Here is a 20,816-nt window from a genome sequence, read left to right as displayed (position 1 = left end):
ATGCCGGGTGCAGTTTATTATGAAACTGTAGAAGAGGCCTCTTTTTCTCACATACATACGTAAACCTAACCACATACACCTGAGCCATATATTGTCTCACACAACTGATCAAAAGGAATTATCAGAACCAACAACCTCTGACCAATAATCTAACCCTATGAAGAAGCACATAAGGCAAAAGCAAGGCAGTTCCTCAAGACAATGAGTGTTTCAGGTGACTCCAGGGAAGGCCACACATCACACTGAATCTGTAGAACCTAAGAATAATGTCCATGAAGAGCCATGGAGATGAAACACAGGCCCACGTTTAGGGGACAGCTCTGTCTACTAAAAGGTAACATATGTCCATTTTCACAGTATATCTGATTGTTGCCAGTTTTTCCACAGAAACAAGAGGATGAAGCACACAAGGAGTAATTTTAATGGTATTATTCTCAACTTAAAATTGCTTTTTGCCTGAAGTATGACTTTTCTTCTGGGGTCCATAACTATAAAATTCTCAAGAGCTCAAGAGATCACATGAATATAAAAGGCAGTAAAAGTTTAGACCTCAGGTGGTGATGAAAATATAAATAATGGGGTGATCTCCCCTGATAACATCAATGAACTGTGGTTGCAAGAACAATGGCACCAGCTGGAGGTACTTGCGGAAAGGATGGGAAGGAGGGTCAATCAGACGTGTCAAAGGGAGATACATTTTTACAGAGTTACAGGTTAAATCAAACACGATTTAACCTGTAACTCTCATAGAGTAAAGAGTCGCCCAGGCTGAAGTACAATGGCGTGATCTCTGGCTCACTGCAACCTCCGCCTCCCAGGTTCACGCGATTCTCCTGCTTCAGCCTCCTGAGTAGCTGGCATTACAGGCACACACCACCACGCCTGGCTAATTATTGTATTTTTACAAGAGATGGGGTTTTACCATGTTGGCCAGGCTGGTCTCGAACTGCTGACCTCATGATCCGCCCGCCTCGGCCTCCCAAAGTGCTGGGATTACAGGTGTTAGCCACCGCACCTGGCCTAATCTTTGTATTTTTAGTAGAGATGGGGATTCACCCTGTTGGCCAGGCTGATCATGAACTCCTGACCTCAGGTGATCTGCCCGCCTCGGCCTCCCAAAGCGCTGGAATTACAGGCATGAGCCATGGCGCCCGGCCAGTACCCACTCTTGTGTACCTATTTTCATGTAACTAATTCATGAGAAATCTATGTGTTGACTAGTTCCCACTAGTCAAGCAGTACAGGCAGCCACACAGTGACTAGATGTGATCTTTCCTGTGAAGTCTCTCCAATACGCAGCAATTGATAAACTCCTTTCTAACTGTAGACAGAAACCTCTATATATCTTTTTTTGGAATATATACATTCATTATAAAAATACACCACTGTGAAAAGTTGAACATGGCAGGACTCTCAGAACAGAGGGTGCTTGTCATTTATCTCCTATCAGTACTCTAAGATGCCTCAGTTCCTTGCTCTCTAAGTGCCCAGTTCTGACATACCTGATGGCTCACTACTGGAAAGAAACCAGACAGAGAAAGGAAACCAGAGTTCCATTCCTGAAATCTCAGCTCCATTATGAATGGCACCCTCTGTGCTCCTTGGGTCTTAAGGGGTAGCAGCTAAAGCAGTGGCCACTATGTTTCAGCATACCTTCTTTTTAAAAAATTTGCCAACAAAATGTCCTAAGTTAACCCTATAAAGGGCAACCACTGCTGGTGGAAAGGTTGTGGATGACACACTGACAATACATGCAATTTATCTTCTTCATTTCTGAGGTCTGGCAAAAGCCTATTTGTCTTACAACAAACAGAATAGTAGCTGACATGAAGCACCTTACAAAATGTCAGTCTCTTTAAAGACCAAAATCCAAGAGAAAAACTATACTACTATCATGGGGCTAAATCCACAGTTATTCTTTAAGATACACACATACACACACATACACATACACATATACCTGCAGCAAGATAATGTCTGTTTTTATGAAAACCCAAAAATATGTCTGTTTTTTGAACTTATAAGAAAATAAGGTAAACCAAGACTGGGTGTGAAAAAGACTTAGCTCTCCTAGGCACAACCACAAGCAGCTGAGATGATTGGGTCATCTTAGCTGTGCAAAAGGAGTGCTGCTATATTCCAGAGAAACTGAGTTAGTCGGTAAAACATTAAGTCGGTAACATTAAACACTGGCATTTGGCTAGGGTCCTGCCCTTCTTGGTACTCCAGATACCTATCAGTTCTCAGTGGAGTATTTAAAGAGCCTCTGGGAAAAAAACTGGAAGAGTTATCCACCAACAACTCTGAAGTGTTCATTGGCTATGAAGTGAAAAACCAATCATCTGCCTTCTGAGCATTATCAATGATACATATAGTTCTTATAGTCACAACTGTTAGGTCAAGTAACTCTGAAAAGGTCAAAGATATTGATGTTTGATACAGAAGGAAGGGAAATACAGTGAGTTGTCTGGACTACACTAAGCATACCTGAAATCTGAATTCGAGAAGTATAATAGAACTGGGCTCTAAATTAAGTCTCAGTTGCAAACTGGATTAATGGGGGATAGATTTCTATCTAGAAGAAAAGAAAAACTAATCCATGTTTTATGACATTCCTAGTTAAGTATCACAATCAAGTATATAATTAAGGTTGTAATTCTCCAGATATGAAATATCACTTTATTTTTTAAAATAAAGTAAAAACAAAACAAAACAAAAAACCTGTCATGTTACAATTTTGAGATGATAGCAAGCATCACAAAAATCAAAAGTCCAACAGTCCCAGAAATCCTGGGACTTAGTAAGTATATACAATTATAGAAATAGTCTGGAGACAGTAAGGAATATCCAAATAGCAATGCAGAAGACAAACCTTAATGATGATCTCCTTTTTAACCCTTATAAGTGTGGACACTGCATTTCATATTAAGCTCCATGAAAGCAGAAACCTTCATCAATCTTGTGACCATTTCTCCCTTGTACCTAATAAAGTGACTGGAACATAATAAAATGTGTTGAATGAAAGAAGCAAAATTATCTTCTCTAGAATCATACTGAAGAGAAAGGCAGAAAGCTAACTATTTTAATGCACTAAAAGAAAAATGGAGGAAATAATTGTTCTTTCTCAAGTTCTTTTCCCATCCCTTTAATTCACTTCTATGAAGTTCAAAAAATAATGACAACTCTGGATCTATATGCCCAAGATACCCTCTCATATGACAATCACAAAAATTTCACCAAAGTCAGAGAAACACTAGGGTTATTGTAACATGCTCGGCTTAATATTCACTACAATTGTACAACAGAGCACTGAGAAGCTCTAGGTGCTGGTAAAGAGAATTCTGTCTACTCACATTTTTAGAGGGACAGTTTCAAATTTTCATTTTAACTCCCAAGTTTCCTGCTCAGGTTTACTAAGCTTCCAATGCTTCCACAGTGACAGAAGTCTGAATCCTAGAATTCTGCATCTATGTTATTAAATGTCTCAGTTCTGTTTTTGCAAATCTAATAAAGGACTTAAAAAATATTAGGAGTTTATTTCTATTTATTTATTTATTATTTATTTATGAGACGGAGTCTCACTCTGCCACCCAGGCAGGAGTACAGCGGCGCGGTCTCAGCTCACTGCAACCTCCGCCTCCCAGGTTCATGCAAGTCTCCTGCCTCAGACTCCCGAATAGGCGGGATTATAGGCACCTGCCACCATGCCTGGCTAATTTTTCTGTAGTTTTAGTAGAGATGGTGTTTCACCATGTTGGACAGGCTGGTCTTGAACTCCTGACCTCAGGTGATCCACCCGCCTCAGCCTCCCAAAGTAGTGGGATTACAGGGTTGAGCCACCACGCCTGGCCAGGAATTTAATTTTAAACAGCGTGTGACGTTTGCCTTCTTTGGGGAAAGCTATTGGGACAACTGTATGAAGTTCCTATCAGTCTCATCTGTGGTATATTTGAACGCCTAAAACATGACAAGACAGAAGTGCATGAAAATTATTATTTATGTAGCTCTTTCAGTGAGTGCTTACTTCTTAGGGAGGTTATGAATGAGAGTAAGACAGCCAGAGGAAAAATTGCCAGGGCCTGCCCTACTTCTATGTTACTACTCTATTTACAGAAAGAACTCAGGCCAGATTAGGATGACACCAAAGAACCTGTGCACATGCATGTTCTTCCTCTCTCAAATAATATGCCTGATACTCAGTTATGGGTGGCCGGATTCTGCTTAACCAAATGGAAAACATCCAATTTATAGATATAAAACTACTCTACAGCTGGGTGGACAACTTCCAGAAGAAGAGAAAACCTATTTATTCAAAGCACCTTGAAAGATAAAATCTCTAGCAACTGCTACCTCACCTTTCAAGATCTGTTTGGCACAAGAATGCCCTTTCACACAAGGAAAGAGATTCAGAGGCTGTTTTAAACTGGGGTTACAAAGCAAATGCAGAGGGGAAAAGCAGTCAGGCCCACCAATAGAGATTTTTGTAAGTCAACACGAAAGGTAGGCTTTGGGGGTTCTGATTTGACATTCTAACTACTGCATATCAACCTCCCCAAGCTCCCCATTAGCCCAAGTAACAGTCTAGTAAGTAAGCAGATATATCAAGAGGCTTTCTGAAATATAAAATGGTCATTCTGCCACAAGATGGTATTTAAAACATTTCAACAGTACTCTAACAACTTTCAGTATTTAAAAACACTGACGAGCTCACAGAAAGCCAGGCCATTTTCACTGTTTTCACTATAAGTAAACAAGGTACTGGCTTCACTTTAAAATAAACAAATAAAACTTGAATAAGTCACACTTTCCAAACAAACCTCATTTATTTAAAAAAAAAAATATATATATAGACTCCAAAAAACTTTTTTTTTTTTTTCTTTTGAGATGGAGTCTGGCTCTGTTGCCCAGGCTGGAGGGCAGCGGTGCAATCTTGGCTCACTACAACCTCTGCCTCCTGGGTTCAAGTGATTCTTAAGCCTCAGCCTCCTGAGTAGCTGGGACTACAGGCGTGCAACACCATGCCCAGCTAATTTTTTGAATTTTTAGTAGGTGGGGTTTTGCCATGTTGGCCAGGCTGGTCTTGAACTCTTGACCTCAAGTGATCTGCTCACCTTGGCCTCCCAAAGTGCTGGGATTACAGGTGTGAGCCACTGCACCCAGCCTCTGAAAGCATTTTTGATCAGTAACACAGCAGGTTTTAAATTCAGAATAAAAACATGACAAATAAAAGTTACTATAAAATGAAGAAATTGTCTTGATATTTTTTAAAAGCAGGCAAAATTAAGCAAGGTGAGAAAGAAATTACGCAAAGTATAGTAGACTTTGAACAAGTAAGAATTTCAAGAAAAATAGAAAATATGGCTATTTTCCTCTGTTACCATGTACCTCCCAAACTAACAGTGCACCACTGTTACAACTAAAAAGGAAAGGGGCGAATGAAATTTTACAAAGCCACAGGTGTCCTGAGTCATCCACAACATTGCGTTAGTCCAAACTATGTGTTTGGTCAATGACACACTGAACTTTCCTCCAAAGGAGAGTTACTTCCAAATATGCCAGAAAAACTAAGAATAACAATTCAATTAGGTACATTCTTACATAAAAAGCTGGTCTAGCCAGTCTTTCTCCATCATAAAGAACTGAATTGTAAAGAACTGAAAAGTAAACCAAATCAATAAAAGGTCACTTTTATAGCTTTGAGTCCCCAGAGTTTTAAATCATCTCACATCAAATTAACTTGCTAGACAGGGCACCCCCACAACCACATATTTTTAGCTAAATACTCTCTTTTGCCTAGTTTTCCACCTCTCAGAATTTCTCTGAAGTACTCATTAATAATAAGAAAGTTAAAACACCCTCCATCAGTCAACATAAATTGTCATTAGATGTGACGAGAAATACTAAACCCAACGCCTGCTCCCAAAAGTCATTAGAAAATAATTTAAGGCCAGGTGCAGTGGCTCATGCCTGTAATCCCAGCATTTTAGGAGGCCAAGGTGGGAGGATAGTGTGAGCCCAGGAGTTTGAGAACGGCCTGAGCAAATAATGAAACCTTATTTCTACAAAAACTTTAAAAAATTAGCCAGGCATGGTGCGGTGGCTCCTATCTGCAATCGAAAGTACTCACGAGGCCAAGGCAAGAGGATCACTCGAGCCCAGGAGGCCAAGATTGCGCCACTGCACTCCCAGCCTGGGTGACAGAGTGAGACCTTGAAGAAAAGAAAGAAAAGAAAGAAAAGAAAGAAAAGAAAGAAAAGAAGAAGAGAGAGAGAGAGAGAGAGAGAGAGAGAGAGAGAGAGAAAGAAAAGAAAAGAAAAGAAAAGAGAAAAGAAAAGAAAAGAGAAAAGAAAAGAAGGAAGGAAGGAAGGAAGGAAGGAAGGAAGGAAGGAGGGGGAGAGAGAGAGGAAGGAAAGGAAAGGAAAAGAAAGGAAAGGAAAGGAAAAGGGAAAGGGAAGGAAAGATTTAGACACAGAGACACTATTTTCAAAGAACTATGGTTAACTTATTTATGTATTTATTTTTATTTATTTAATGTTTTTTGAGACAGAGTCTCACTCTGTCACCCAGCCTGGAGTGCAGTGGCATGATTTCAGCTCACTGCAACCTCTATCTCCTGGGTTCAAGCAATTCTCCTGCCTCAGCCTCCCAAGTAGCTGGGATTAAAGGTGCCCAACACCATACCTGGCTGATTTTTGTATTTTTAGAATGGGTTTCATCATGTTGGCCAAACTGGTCTCCAACTCCTGACCTCAGGTGATCCTTCCACCTCAGCCTCCCAAAGCTGGGATTACAGGCATGAGCCACTATGCCCAGCCTATGGTTAGCTTATTTCTAGTGTGTCTTAAAAGAGGCTGCAGCACATCAAAACAATGTTTTTCTTGTATTTTTTTCTTTTTTCTTTTTCTTGTTTGTAGAGACAGGATCTCACTACACTGTCAAAGCTGGTCTTAAACTCCTAGGCTCAAGTGATCCTCCTGTCCTGCCTTGACCTGTAAAAGTGCTGGGAGGCCATGTGCAATGTACACATATGTAATCTCAGCTATCCAAGTGAGAGGATAGCTTGAGCCCAAGAGTTCGAGATCAGCCTGGGCAACGCAGGAAGACTCCATCTCTACAATTAAAAAATTAGCTGGGCACAGTAGTGCATGCCTGTGGTCCCAGCTACTCGGGAGAGGCTGAGGCAGGAGGATTGCCTGAGCCCAGGAGGTCAAGGCTACAATGAGCCATGATCACAACACTGCACTCCAGCCTGGGCAACAGAGCGAGCTGCTGTCTCAAAAAAAAAAAAAAAAAAAAAGGTGCTTGGATTCTGTGTTTGAGTCACCACACCCAACCTGTATTTTTTTTTTTAACCAACAATTTCTGTCTCCCATTTTGAGCAAATTCCCATATTTCCTATCCTATTTTTCAAAGTGGTATTAATGTCTCAGATAACCTAATGAAATTTCAGAGACAATCATCCTTCTGGTTGCAAAAAAAAAAAAAAAAAGAGCTTTCAGAAGAGCAGATGCTCACAGCTCTTTCCAACTACCTTGTTCTATTCAAGGATATACCTCCTCTAGCCTGCTGGAAATGACTGGAAGATTAATTAGAGCAGAAATAAAGTGATGAAGTAAAACTGTACAGGTGGAGACAATACTCCATCATATACAAGTCTAGTTCCTAGTAACAAAACCAATATTGGATTGTGTTTAGATCCCATTAAGTTATAGGTGGCTTAGAAGCATGAGACATAAATTCTTCTTCCTACTTTAGAGCAGGAGATACTTCACTAATGTTTGGTCATCACACCAGTACAAGAAAATGCTACATATCATGTGTAAGAGAAAGCTCGCAGTTACACAATCACGTACACAAGCTAAAACATTTCCTTCTTATTTAACTGTTAAGAAAATGAAAACTAGGCAAGGGAGGATTGCCCATTATGTACTTACCAGAATTTTGGATCCGCCATGTTTTTACAAACTGAGTGTCAGGAGGTATTGACTCCCCTTCTCCTATGGTGACATCTTCAACAAAGGACATGGAGGGCACACTGATGTTTGGGCTCTCAAAGTCATAATAGGCGCCAATTGCTGCTTGGAGGTTCCTACAGAAAAAAGAGAAAAGGCAACAGACTTCAGTACCGTCCAGACGATATTATCCTGTTAAACAAAAGGAAAAAGCCTGTTTCTTAGGGTTTGTCACAGAACCTGAGGCTCCTGGCATACAAGTCTTTAAAGCCTTGTATTCTGGCTGAGGAACAACAGGAAAACCACCAGGACCAACAAATTTGTGTATGACTTTCTTCCCACATAGAAAGTAACAAACATTAGTACCATCAGCAACAGTATGAGGATATCTCCCTTGTTACCCACAGGAAAACAAGAATGGGTAAAGAAATCAATTAAAAGAGATCTCTATAACTATGGAATTCAAAGCAGCACAACTTTTTATTTTGTATTATTATTTTTAAATATATTTTTTTAAAAAGAGAGAGAGGCAGGGTTTTGCCATGTTGCCCAGGTTAGCCTCGAACTCCCGAGCTCAAGCGATCCATCCATCTCAGCCTCCCAAAGCGCTAGGATTACAGGCATGAGTCACTGAGCTCAGCCAGAAGCTCCACTTTTTAAAATAAAGTAATATGTGCACATAATTTGAAGTTTCATACAAAGAAAACCATGTTCTCTTTTTTCCCCAACACACACACACACAGACATAACTGTTCGTATTACTTTCTTAAATATCCTTCCAAAACTTTCTTACATTCAAGCAAACATCATATACAATCTTATTTTCCCTCTTTTTTATACAAATGGTAGCATAATATACAATGCCCTTTGCTTTATTCTCTTAATGCTATATCTTGGAAACATCTCTGTTAGTACATAAAGCACATCCTCATTGTTTTTTACAGCTGTAACCACTATACAGATGGATCATCATTTAACCAGTCGACTTTTGAGTTTGTTTCCAGTCATTAACTCTTTCATAAATATGTTCAAGCACACATAGTTTTGTATACATGCAAGTGTATCTGTGAGATAAATTCCTAGTAAGTGATACTGCTGTGACAGAGTTTGTGGTTTTAATAAATATATCCAAACTTCCCTCAATAAAAGTTATACACTAATGATCCCACCAAGAATATAGGAGTGTGCCTATTTTCCCCACTTGCTCATCAGTGCTGTTTCTCTAACATTTTGGATTTCTCCCATCTAATAGGTTAAAAATATATATATCTCAGTGAGATTTTGAGAGGCTGAGTATCTTTTTACAGGTTTAAGAGCCATTTGTAAAGGCTGGGCTCAGTGGCTCACACCTGTAATGCCAGCACTTTGGGAGGCCAAGGTGGGCGGATCATGGGGTCAGGAGTTCAAGATCAGCCTGGCCAACATAGTGAAACCCTGTCTCTACTAAACAAAGTACAAAAAATTAGCTGGGCATGGTGGCAGGCTACTTGGGAGGCTGATCTTGAAAAATTAGCTGGGTAATCCCAGCTACTTGGGAGGCTGAGGCAGGAGAATCGCTTGAACCCGGGAGGTGGAGGTTGCAGTGAGCTGAGATAGCGCCATTGCACTCCAGCCCAGGCAACAGTGCCAGGCTCCGTCTCATAAAGAACAACAAAAAAAAAGAGTCATTTGTAGTTTCTTTTTCGGAAGTATCATTTTGTAAATGTTGGTGTTCTTTTTAATTACTCACAAATCCCCTTTCAACAGAAGGAACTACCAAGTACATAAGCCAGAGTTCACAATTGAGCAGAAGCGCATGACTGTCAGTTTGGTTATCAGTGCCAGAAACCAAGGACCACTAAAGGGTTTCAGTAAGCTGTGTTCATTACAGAGATCAAGGAAATTGTTAGTAATTACATTAACTGCCTCTCTTCTGGTCTTACTCAAACCAATGACATCATCTCCACTTCCCACACTATACAACAATCCAAACTGCATGTTTCTAAACATAATTCAACCATAAACTGACGAATCCACTGAGCTGTTTTTAATTATACATAAACATAGCATGAAACAAGCTCTGACAGTACACAACTGATCAACAGAAATGCTAATAGCAGCAAATAATTTTCTGCTGGGGGCCTGCCTGCTCCTCCAGGTGCTTGCAACTGCCAGAAAGGAAGGCTATATTTAGAGCAGGTACCTGAGGTCAAGCCTCATGCAATGGTGGCCTGTCATATTAGTCAGTAATGACTGAAATTACAATACCAATGGCCTGCCTATGATACATGTGCTTGATAATAGTTACATAAAGAGAGCTTCGCTGGGGCCAAACTGCACCTGTTTGCTTGACTAGCCAATACAAAGCTTGGACTTTAGTCTTCTCAGCAGTTTCCTATCTAGCTGACAGTGATCTAAAGTGAAGGATGTTTGTGACTGGCCAAACTTGGGGAAATCCAGCCCCTACCATCCACAAACAGGCTTAGAAGTACATCTGGAATTAGCATTACACTTAGGGATCAGGGAGAATATGGGAGAAAAATAAGCCTGGTTTGCAATTTGCTCTTTTGAAAACATTTTGGAAAAGCTGTATGTCTACCTTTTTGAAAAGAGAATTTTTTTGCAGCAGGTCTTCAGTAAGTAGCCTGCTGAATTGTTTTCTGTTCACTTGGCTGCAAAATGTGTTTTGGAGAGAAGAAACTATTTGTGCACTTAGGACAATTGCCAATTCTCATCCCCAGGCTGTGTCATATTTCAACCTTTGGCTCTGCCATCAGGACAGGACTTCAAGACCACTGCAGTAGGAACACTAGTAAATGGGAAAGTCAAGCTACCCAACTCAGGCAGATCCATTCCTATCCTCAAATCTCCTTTCACATTTCCAACTTATCCTACAGTCAAAGCTTATTTGTATGTGTATTACACAGGTAATTCAGCCAAAGAAAGATTAAGAACCATTTTTAAATCCCAAACTGAAACTGAAAGCAGCGAACTGGAATCCTGGCAGGAAGGTGGAGAGGAGGATGACAAAGCAAATTCATTTCCCAAGTACAAGGCAGAAAGTGGACTTTAGCCCAAGTGAGCTAACCCATAAAGCAGGTACACAGTCACAAAATTGGGGTACACAGCTTCTCAGAGTTCAGAGCATTTAAATTATTGGCCCACTAGGCTGAGCAACAGCAGGCATAAGATCAAACAGCTCCAATTCAGTGTCAGAAAGTAGACATGATAGCAGGTATTCTTGTTCAAAACAACATACTCAGCTATTATTAGCCAACAAGAAATTCTTCATGAAATGGAGCTGGCTGAGGTGATGCGAAAGGGAAAACACTGACCCAGCATTTGGTGCAGTCTAAAAGTTTAAACCTCCAGATTCCTTCAGTGTTTCTTTTCAAAAAAGTTTTAAATCTAATTTCAGATGGTTAAAAGTACCCTGAAGAACAAACGGAGGCAATGTAACAGTGAAAAAAAAGCACAGATTAAGATGGATGCTGGTGCCGGATGCGGTGGCTCACGCCTGTAATCCCAACACTTTGGGAGGCAGAGGCAGGCAGATCACTCGAGGGCAGGAGTTCGAGACCAGCCTGGCCAACATGGTGAAACCTCATCTCTACAAAAAATACAAAAATTAGCTGGGCGTAGTGCATGCCTGTAATGAGCTACTTGGGAGGATGAGATAGGAGAATTGCTTGAACCCAGGAGGTGGAGGTTGCAATGAGCCGAAATTGTGCCACTACACTCACTCCAACCTGGGCAACAGAGTGAGACTCTGTCTCAAAAAAAAAAAAAAAGGTGGATGATGGTAATAGTTGCACACTGCCAATATAGTTAATGCCACAGAACTGTATACTTAAAATGGTAAATTTAATGTCATGCAGATTTTACCACAATGAAATAATTTTTATTTATTTATTTTTTTAAGAGTATGGTCTTTAGGCTGGGCGCAGTGGTTCACACCTATAATCCCAGCACTTAGGGAGGCCGAGGCGGGCAGATCGCCTGAGGTCAGCAGTTCAAGACCAGCCTGTCTGTACTAAAAATACAAAAATTAGCTGGGCATGGTGGTGGGTGCCTGTAATCCCAGCTACTCGGGAGGCTGAGGCAGGAGAATCGCTTGAACCTCGGGAGGCAGAGTTTGCAGTGATCTGAGATTGCGCCACTGCACTCCAACCTGGGCAACAGGGCGAGACTCCATCTCAAGAAAAAGAAGACTGATCTTTAGAGTCAGCTCCAACTCTTGGCTCTGGGGCTTTGAACAAGCAGCTAAGCCTCTCTTCATCAGTTTTACTCATCTGCAAAACTGAGTTGAGCCAGGCGCGGTGGCTCAAGCTTGTAATCCCAGCACTTTGGGAGGCCGAGACGGGTGGATCACAAGGTCAGGAGATCGAGACCATCCTGGCTAACCCGGTGAAACCTCGTCTCTACTAAAAAACACAAAAAACTAGCCGGGCGAGGTGGCGGGCGCCTGTAGTCCCAGCTACTCGGGAGGCTGAGGCAGGAGAATGGTGTAAACCCGGGAGGCGGAGCTTGCAGTGAGCTGAGATCCGGCCACTGCACTCCAGCCTGGGCGACAGAGCGAGACTCCATCTCAAAAAAAAAAAACACTGAGTTGATACCACCTATCTCGTTATAATGTTGGCTGTGAAGACTGCAGAGGCAATGTATGCAAAGGTCCTGGTTGGCAGTCATTCATTCAACAAATATTTAATGAATGAGCATTTACCCTTGTGCTAGGCACCTGGCCTGTAGCATTAGGGATACAGCAAATTACAAGACAGGTATGGTCCCTGCCTTCAGTGTTTATAGTCTATAGCTAACCAGGGACATTCAAACAAAGGTAACTCCAAATGCCTCTCGCACAGAGGCTATGGGCCCAAAGCAGCTTTTCCTTCTTAGGGTGAAAGATGGGCTTGGTACACAGCACAGTTTCAACTGCATGGACAATGAAGTTAACCTGAACTGGAGAAGAATTTGGTGACACTGACATGTTTCCTGATGAAATACAACTCTGTTCAACCTTCATTTTATAGATGAGGCTACTGAGGCACTGACAGGTGAGGTTAATTTGCCCTAGGCTAGGCAATTATTAGCATTCAGAGCCACACCTACTCAAAAGTTTTAACTTACCCAGAATTTTCCAATTATATAACACTCTGAACATCTGATTTTCTTAACATACTAATTACCATTATGAATTCTATAAATGAATTGTAACCCCCATTAAACTGAATTATTTAAAGAATTAATCTTGCATATATTCATAAACATAGAACATTTATTTTTGTTGTATATATACTTACATAAGGCAGTCTTTTTTTTTTTTCTTTTTTTTCTTTTTTTTTTTTAAATGGAGTCTTGCTCTGTTCCCAGGCTGGAGTGTAGTGGTGCGATCTCAGTTCGCTGCAACCTCCATCTCCCGGGTTCAAGCGATTCTCCTGCCTCATTACAGCCATGTGCCACCACGCTCGGCTAATTTTGTATTTTTAGTAGAGACGGGGTTTCTCCATGTTGGTCAGGCTGGTCTCAAACTCCCGACCTCAGGTGATTCACCCGCTTCAGCCTCCCAAAGTGCTGGGATTACAGGTGTGAGCCACCACGCCCGGCCCATAAGGCAGTCTTATGAAGAAAAACCACCTATATATTTATGTGGCCAGAAACATCATTCAAAAATATGGCGGTAGAAAACAGTTAAGAAAACCAGTCCAGGTGTGGTGGCTCATACCTATAATCCCAACACCTTGGGAGGCGTAGAGGCAGGTGGATCACTTCAGCCCAGAAGTTCGAGACAAGCCTAGATAACATGGCGAAACCCCATCTCTACAAAAAAAAAAAAACAAAATCGCCAGACATGGTTGCGTACACCTATAGTCCCAGCCACTCAGGGGGCTGAAGTGGGAGGATTACTTGATCCTAGGAGGGTGAGGCCGCAGTGAGCTGAGATTGCACCACTCCAGCCTGGGCAACAGAGTGAGACCCTGTCAAAAAAAAAATAGATAAAATCAGAAATAGAGAAGGAATGCCATTAGCTCCGATTCTCAAGGAAAAAAAAAAAAAAAAAAAAAACTAGGTATCTTTTCTTTCCATTCTCTGAACAAGTGAGAAACTCAAAAGAATACAAATTATTTATGAGAAAAAGAAAACTACCAACCTTATTTGGACACAAATTAAAATGGGAAACAGAATAATGAACCCATCTTATTAGGCATGAACAGCAGCATCTTAGGGCTTCAAGAGATAGTTATCCCGAACCACAAGGGGTTTTCCTCACCGGGGGTATGCCAATAATATTGCTACTAAAGCCATGTACCCACCAAGAATCAAGAAGACGTTACTATCTCTGAATGACCAGAAAGATAATTTGGCCAGAAAAAGGCTCAGCAAAATAGATGTTCTTAACCAGGGCCTTCCAACATCACTATGACAGGAATCTAACATGGAACACCAAAAAGAGGGGCCAAACATTACAAACTACTATGAATTTTAAAGCCTGGAAAGAAACTAAGACTTTCACTGAAACAGAAAGATGACTGCAAATAGGGAATTCGGGTTGGGCTAAAGGCAACTGTCAATATTATCAACCTAAAAATATACTCGTAGATACTCTTTAATATGTGAAGACAACTAGTAAAAAGAATTTGTGGAAAATCACATTCAGAGGAGGGACAAAGTTAACATCAATATTTTACCCAATATTTAGCCCTATGGCGTCTAAAATTGTTTCACCTCTCTTCTTTTCCTATTTATTGATCCATTAGTTTTATTACTTTTTAGAACTGGTCCTTGTGTCTTTAGCAGCTATACCATTTTACAAGTAGAAAATAAAAAATAAGCACTCTGCCACAAAAGAGAAAGGAAGTGGTGGCATTGTTTTATTATTGTATTAGGTAATAGTACATAGTTATGTATGACAATATCCTTGTTTTTAAAAGACACATGCAGAAACATTTAAGGATCAAGGGTCATATAATGTCTACAACTTTCAAATGATTTTTTAAAAATCTTACATAAAGAAAGCAAATATGGCAAAAATGTTAACCATTGTGGAATCTAGGTGGTAGGCACAAGGCTATACACTCTACAATTCTTTAAAATGTTCTGTAAGGTCCAGGCACGGTGGCTCATGGAGGTGGGGTACTGAGAAATTTGGAACAGGAACTGAGAAAGTTTCTCTTATAGTATCTGGTCTATAACTACACATTTGAGAGCTCTGGACAGTCATGGCTGTCTTCCACAGAGATAAAAGACCACTGCAAACATCTAGATAAAACACATAGAGAAAGAAACCTAAGGTATTTCAAGTCATTGAGTCTAGTTGTTCCTGAAGCACAAACACATTTCTGTCTTTGGATTCTGTGTAACATAAAAATATCCTTAAATAAACCCTTTTATCATTGTCTAGTTTGAAGTAAGTTTGTTACCTTCAACATAATAGGTACGAATTAGTTCAAAAGTGTATAATGGCTTCTAGGGAGAGTTTGAATGGAAGGTACAAAGCCAATTAAAAGACACAGAAGAGAAGCTGGAGCACTAAGTTAAAACTTACCCAGATCTAGCAATTCCACTTCTGGGTATCTAAGAGAACTGAAAGCAGTTCTAAAAAAGAATATGCATGTTCAGAGCAGCATTATTCACAACAGTCAAATGGTGAAAGCAACCCAAGTGTCCACTGACAAATGAACAGATAAACAGTATGTGGTGTATACATGTAATGGGATATTATTTAGCCTTAAAAAGGAAGAAAATTCTGAAACACATAACATTATGGATGAACCTTGAGGATTTTATGATATGTGAAATAAGTCCATCACAAAGGCCAAATACTTATATGGAAAGTGGGTAGCTGTTTAATGAGTACATAGTTTCTGTTTTGCAAGATGAAAGAATCCTGGAGATTGGCTGCAAAATGATGTGAATATACTTAACACCCTACAGAATAGTATATTTAAAAATGGGTAAGATGGGCTGGCCATGGTGGCTCACGCCTGTAATCCCAGCACTTTGGGAGGCCAAGGCAGGGGGATTGCTCGCGCCCAAGATTGGTTCAGCTTGGGCAACATAGTGAGAACTCGTCTCTACAAAATTTAATTTTAATTTTAAAGAAAATTAAAAATTAGCCAGGCTGGGACTACACAGGGTGGTGTGCACCTATAGTCACAGCTACTTGGGAGGCTGCAGTGGGAGGATCCCTTGAGCCCGGGAGTTCAAGGCTACAGTGAGTCCTAATCATGCCACTCCACACCAACCTGGGTGACAGAGTGAGATCTTGTCTCAAAAAAAAAAAAAAAATTAAGATGGGAAATGTTAAGTATATTTTACCACTAAAGGACCATAACAGTTCATGCTTGTAATCCCAGCACTTTGGGAGGCTGGGGCAAGAGGAGTACTTGGTGCCAGGAGTTCAAAATCAGCCTGCAAAACAAAGTGAGACTCTGTCTCTACAAAAAAAATTGAAAAATTATCCGGATATAGTGGCACGTGCCTATAGTCCCAGCTACTCAGAAGGCTGAAGGGGAAAGATCACTTGAGCCCAGGAGGTTGAGGCTGCAGTGAGCTGTTATCATACCACTGCACCCCAGCCTGGGTGACAGAATGAGAGTCTGTCTCAAAAAAGAAAATGAAATCTAGATTTACATCTAAAATGAAAGGAGAGCACCTAAAAGTTTCTAAAATTTCTGTCTTTAAAATTTTAAACTTAAAAAAAAAAAAAGAGAGAGAGAGAGAGAGACAGGGTCTCACTATGTTGCCCAGACTGGTTTTGAACTCCTGGACTCAAGCAATCCACCTGCCTTGGCCTCCGAAAGTGCTGGGAATACAGGCATGAGCCACCCCAACCAGCTAAGGTCTCTTTAAAAAGCAATTTTACTGGGTATAATTTATGCGGCATAAAATCCACCCATTTCAATTGTACAATTCAATGATTTTTAGTAAATTTACAGAATTGTACAACCATCACCACGTTTAGAATATCATGTTTCAGAACATTTTCGTCATCCTAATAATGTCCCAGTCCCTGGAACCTATGAATATGTTAAGTTATATCGCAAAGACGAATTAAGGGTGTTAATCAGCTGACCTTAAAATAGGGAGATTATCCAGAATTATCCAGATGAAACCAATGCAATCACTTCTTTAAAAGTGGAAGAGGGAATTTAAAGAGAGAACCGAGAAATAGCGTAAGCAGCACTCAGCTTTGAAGGAGAAACAGGGCCACGAGCTAAGGAATGCCTGTGGCCTCTGGAAGCAGAAAAAGGCAAGAAAAGATTCTTCAAAAGGAACAGAGTGCTGGTGACGCCATGATTTTAGTGCGGAGACCATTCGTACTTGTGACCTCCAAAACTGCTAAAATAATAAATGTGTGTGTTTTTAAGTCACATAGTTTGTGGTAATGTATCACAGCACCAAAAACTAATATAATGGCTACACATTGTATTATTCTACTTTACTGTATATTTGAAAATGTTTATCATAACAAGAAAAAACTATGAACATGAAAGCAGAATAAAGACTGCAATTAAAATGGTGGGGTTTTGTGGGTTTTTTGGAGACAGGCCCTCGTTATGATGCCCAGGCTGGTCTCTAATTCCTGGGTTCAAGCGTTCTTTTTTTTTTTTTTTTTTTTTTGAGACGGAGTCTCGCTGTGTCTCCCAGGCTGGAGTGCAGTGGCGTGATCTCGGCTCACTGCAAGCTCCACCTCCCGGGTTCACGCCATTCTCCCGCCTCAGCCTCCCAAGTAGCTGAGACTACAGGCGCCCGCAACCACGCCCGGCTAGTTTTTTGTATTTTTAGTAGAGACGGGGTTTCACCATGTTAGCCAGGATAGTCTCGATCTCCTGACCTCGTGATCCACCCGCCTCGGCCTCCCAAAGTGCTGGGATTACAGGCTTGAGCCACCGCGCCCGGCCTCAAGCGTTCCTCTTGCCTCAGCTTCCTGAGTAGCTAGGACTACAGGAGCATGCCACAGCACCGGAATCAAAATGGTGCTGTTTTTTTGCTGAGTCATTGCCTTCATAATAACTCTGCTTCCAAGAACTCAATTTGCCATCAAAGATACATATTTAGAAATAACTCCCATTCTTGTTGCCCCCTGAATTTAACTGTTACGGATACTTCCCGAAATGGGAAACAATCCCTAGGTTCAGTGTTAACTGAAATTTTTGAAAATGCTGGAACACTGGCCCGGGAGAGACATGAAAATATATGATACCCAAAAAGTCCCAGAATGACAAAATGTGATTGAGAAAGAGCTATCTTTAGAAACAAAGTATCTATGGTTTGTTGTTGCTCATGAAACTTTAGGATATGATTTAAAATAGCAGTTACGAAATGATCAGATAAATCTATAATGAAGTATGGCTTTCAAAAGTTTGTTACCTAACAGGGAACTTACAATAAACCAGCAGCAGTCAAGTGTATCTCATCATGGTCAGAGAGCTAGTTTCTAAAAAATATCTGCAACTTTTTGTTTTGTTTTTTGAGAGAGACAGGGTCTTGTGCTGTCACCCAGGCTGGAGAGTGAAGTGGCACACTCACAGCTCTGCAGGTTTGAACTCCTAGACTCAGGCAATCGTCCTGCCTCAACCTCCCAAGTAAGAGTACAGGTACACCCCACAACATCGGGCTAATTTTATTATCTTTTTTTTTTTTTTTTTTTTTTGATAGAGATGGGGGTCTCAAACTAGGCATGGTAGCTCAACGCCTATAATCCCAGCATTCTGGGAGGCTGAGACAAGAGGACCACTGAAGCCCAGAAGTTCAAGACCAGCCTGGGCAACACAGGGAGATTCCTTTTCTACAAAAAAATAAAAACATTAGCCAGGCTTGGTGGCACACACCTGTAGTCCCAGCTACTCAGGAGGCCTGACCCCAAGAGGTCAAGAATGCAGCAAGCTGTTATTGTACGACTGCACTCCAGCCTGGGCGATAAGACGCTGTCTCAAAAAAAGAGAGAGAGAGAGAAGGAGAGAGATGGGGGTCTCATTATGTTGCCCACACAGGTCTCAAATGCTGGGCCTCAAGTAATCCTCCCACCTCAGCCTCCCAAAGTGTTGGGATTATAGCAGGAGTGAGCCACCGTGCCCGGCTGTTTTTGATTTTTTTTAATACATTTTTTAATTATAATAGAGAAAGAGTCTTGTTACATTTCACAGGCTGGTTTCGAACTCCTGGCCTCAAGTGATCCTCCAACCTTAGCTTCCCAAAGTGCTGGGATTACAAGCATGAGCGACCACGCCCAGCCTTCATTTTTTAAAAAGGAAAAAAATGCCAAAAAAATGAAATTATGACACAACATTCCAACCTCGTTTCTGTATACAGTGAAAAATGCACAGGCTTTAAAAAGAAATGCCACACTTTTGCATACACCTTTGATTAAAATACTTCACGACTGTCTAATAATTCCTGTCTTTGAGATTTCCTGACAGTGTGCTTCAAAGTATCTTCTGTTTCATCTCTGCCAAACAATGCCACATGGCATTTAAACTCTGACCCCCAACTCCACTCATTCTGCAGCCAATATCTCCAAGTACTCTGCAGACATATTTGGCTGCTTTCTGGTACATAGGTACCTTTAAAAAGCCATATACTTGGCCAGGAGCAGTGGCTCACGCCTGTAATCCCAGAACTTTGGAAGGCCGAGGCAGGCAGATCACTTGAGGTCGGGAGTTCAAGACCAGCCGGACCAACATGGAGAAACCCCATCTCTACTAAAAATACAAAATTAGCCAGGTGTGGTGCTGCATGCCTGTAATCCCAGCTATTCGGGAGGCTGAGGCAAGAGAATCGCTTGAACCCGGGAGGCAGAGGTTGCCTACAGAATATATCCTGTGAAAGTCCTGTTATACTTACAAACGATCTCATGTATTCTGTTAATGTTTTCATGTTCTGGGCAACCAACTCTTCAGATGACAACCAAACAGGTTTGAGATAGCTCATCCAACTATGGCATTTCTTATGCACTCCAGAATAAAAGGACTTTTAAAAATAGCTTCTTTACATGACACTGCATAATTATCACCAGTAAAATTACCAGCTCCCCCCATCAAAAAATCATAAAGCCATCCAAATATACATGGGGAAAAAAAAAAACCTATCCAATCTGGTTTACAAAGAAAAAGATACTAAAAACTGAGAAGAAAAAACAAAATCTATAGTTTATTCTGATTCTTCCTTAAAGAAAGATTGGTCTCTCAAAGACAGAAAAGCAGCACACATCCCCAAATAATGTAAACATAGTGAAGGTGTTTAAGTAGTTCAAGCTTTACAAAGGTCAAGGAGATCTTTCTCAATACCCCTTCTTTGGATCCTGTATAGCTGAAGGTAAGGCAAATACACTTAGGCTCACAATGTTAAACTAACACATGACCAAAATTTGGCTTTATTCATCATGAATTCCTTTCATAACTCTAATTTAATATGTTCTATTTAAAAATTAATATATATACACAGAGGAATGCCAAATAATAAATGAAGATGGAACAACAAAATTAGATAATAATCTTTTTGCAACCACCTATGCAGTATCAACTCAGTCAAGGATTATCAATAGATACTAAAACAGTGCGGAGGAAGACTGTTGGGAAAACAGGATATTCCCAGTCTGAGAGTCATCCCCACAGATTACTTATTAATTATTAAGAAGAAAAACAGGTGGACACTATCTTAACCAAACATTCAATTTTAGCATAGTCAATAGTAGGACAAACTAACATAATATGCCTCCTGATGTGATGCAATAGAAGACACAGCATCATCTATGTATTATTTCCAACAAAATAATCTGACTCTAATCACAACTAACCAACAACATAGGACGCTCTGACTGGCATGAACTCTAAAAATGCCAATGTCATAGAATACCCACAAAAGGCGAAGGAACTGTTCTAGATA

At 40.7% G+C, this 20,816-nt stretch overlaps 1 protein-coding gene across 7 annotated transcripts in view; it reads right to left on the bottom strand.

Annotated features, from left to right (window-relative positions):
• ILRUN (inflammation and lipid regulator with UBA-like and NBR1-like domains) overlaps positions 1 to 20,816 on the bottom strand; it is a 115,610-nt gene that overhangs the window by 62,255 nt on the left and 32,539 nt on the right. For all 7 annotated transcript variants that reach the window (XM_074038338.1, XM_074038339.1, XM_005553252.4 and 4 more), the window contains exon 2: positions 7,935 to 8,089. In XM_074038338.1, the coding sequence (XP_073894439.1) occupies positions 7,935 to 8,025 (91 nt within the window). In that variant the 5' untranslated portion in view covers positions 8,026 to 8,089. The remainder of the gene's footprint in view (positions 1 to 7,934; positions 8,090 to 20,816) is intronic.

Source organism: Macaca fascicularis, chromosome 4 (assembly GCF_037993035.2).
Source record: "Macaca fascicularis isolate 582-1 chromosome 4, T2T-MFA8v1.1".
Taxonomy (NCBI): domain Eukaryota; kingdom Metazoa; phylum Chordata; class Mammalia; order Primates; family Cercopithecidae; genus Macaca; species Macaca fascicularis.
Note: the sequence above shows the minus strand (reverse complement) of the source record. Positions and strands in the feature narration are given on the sequence as shown.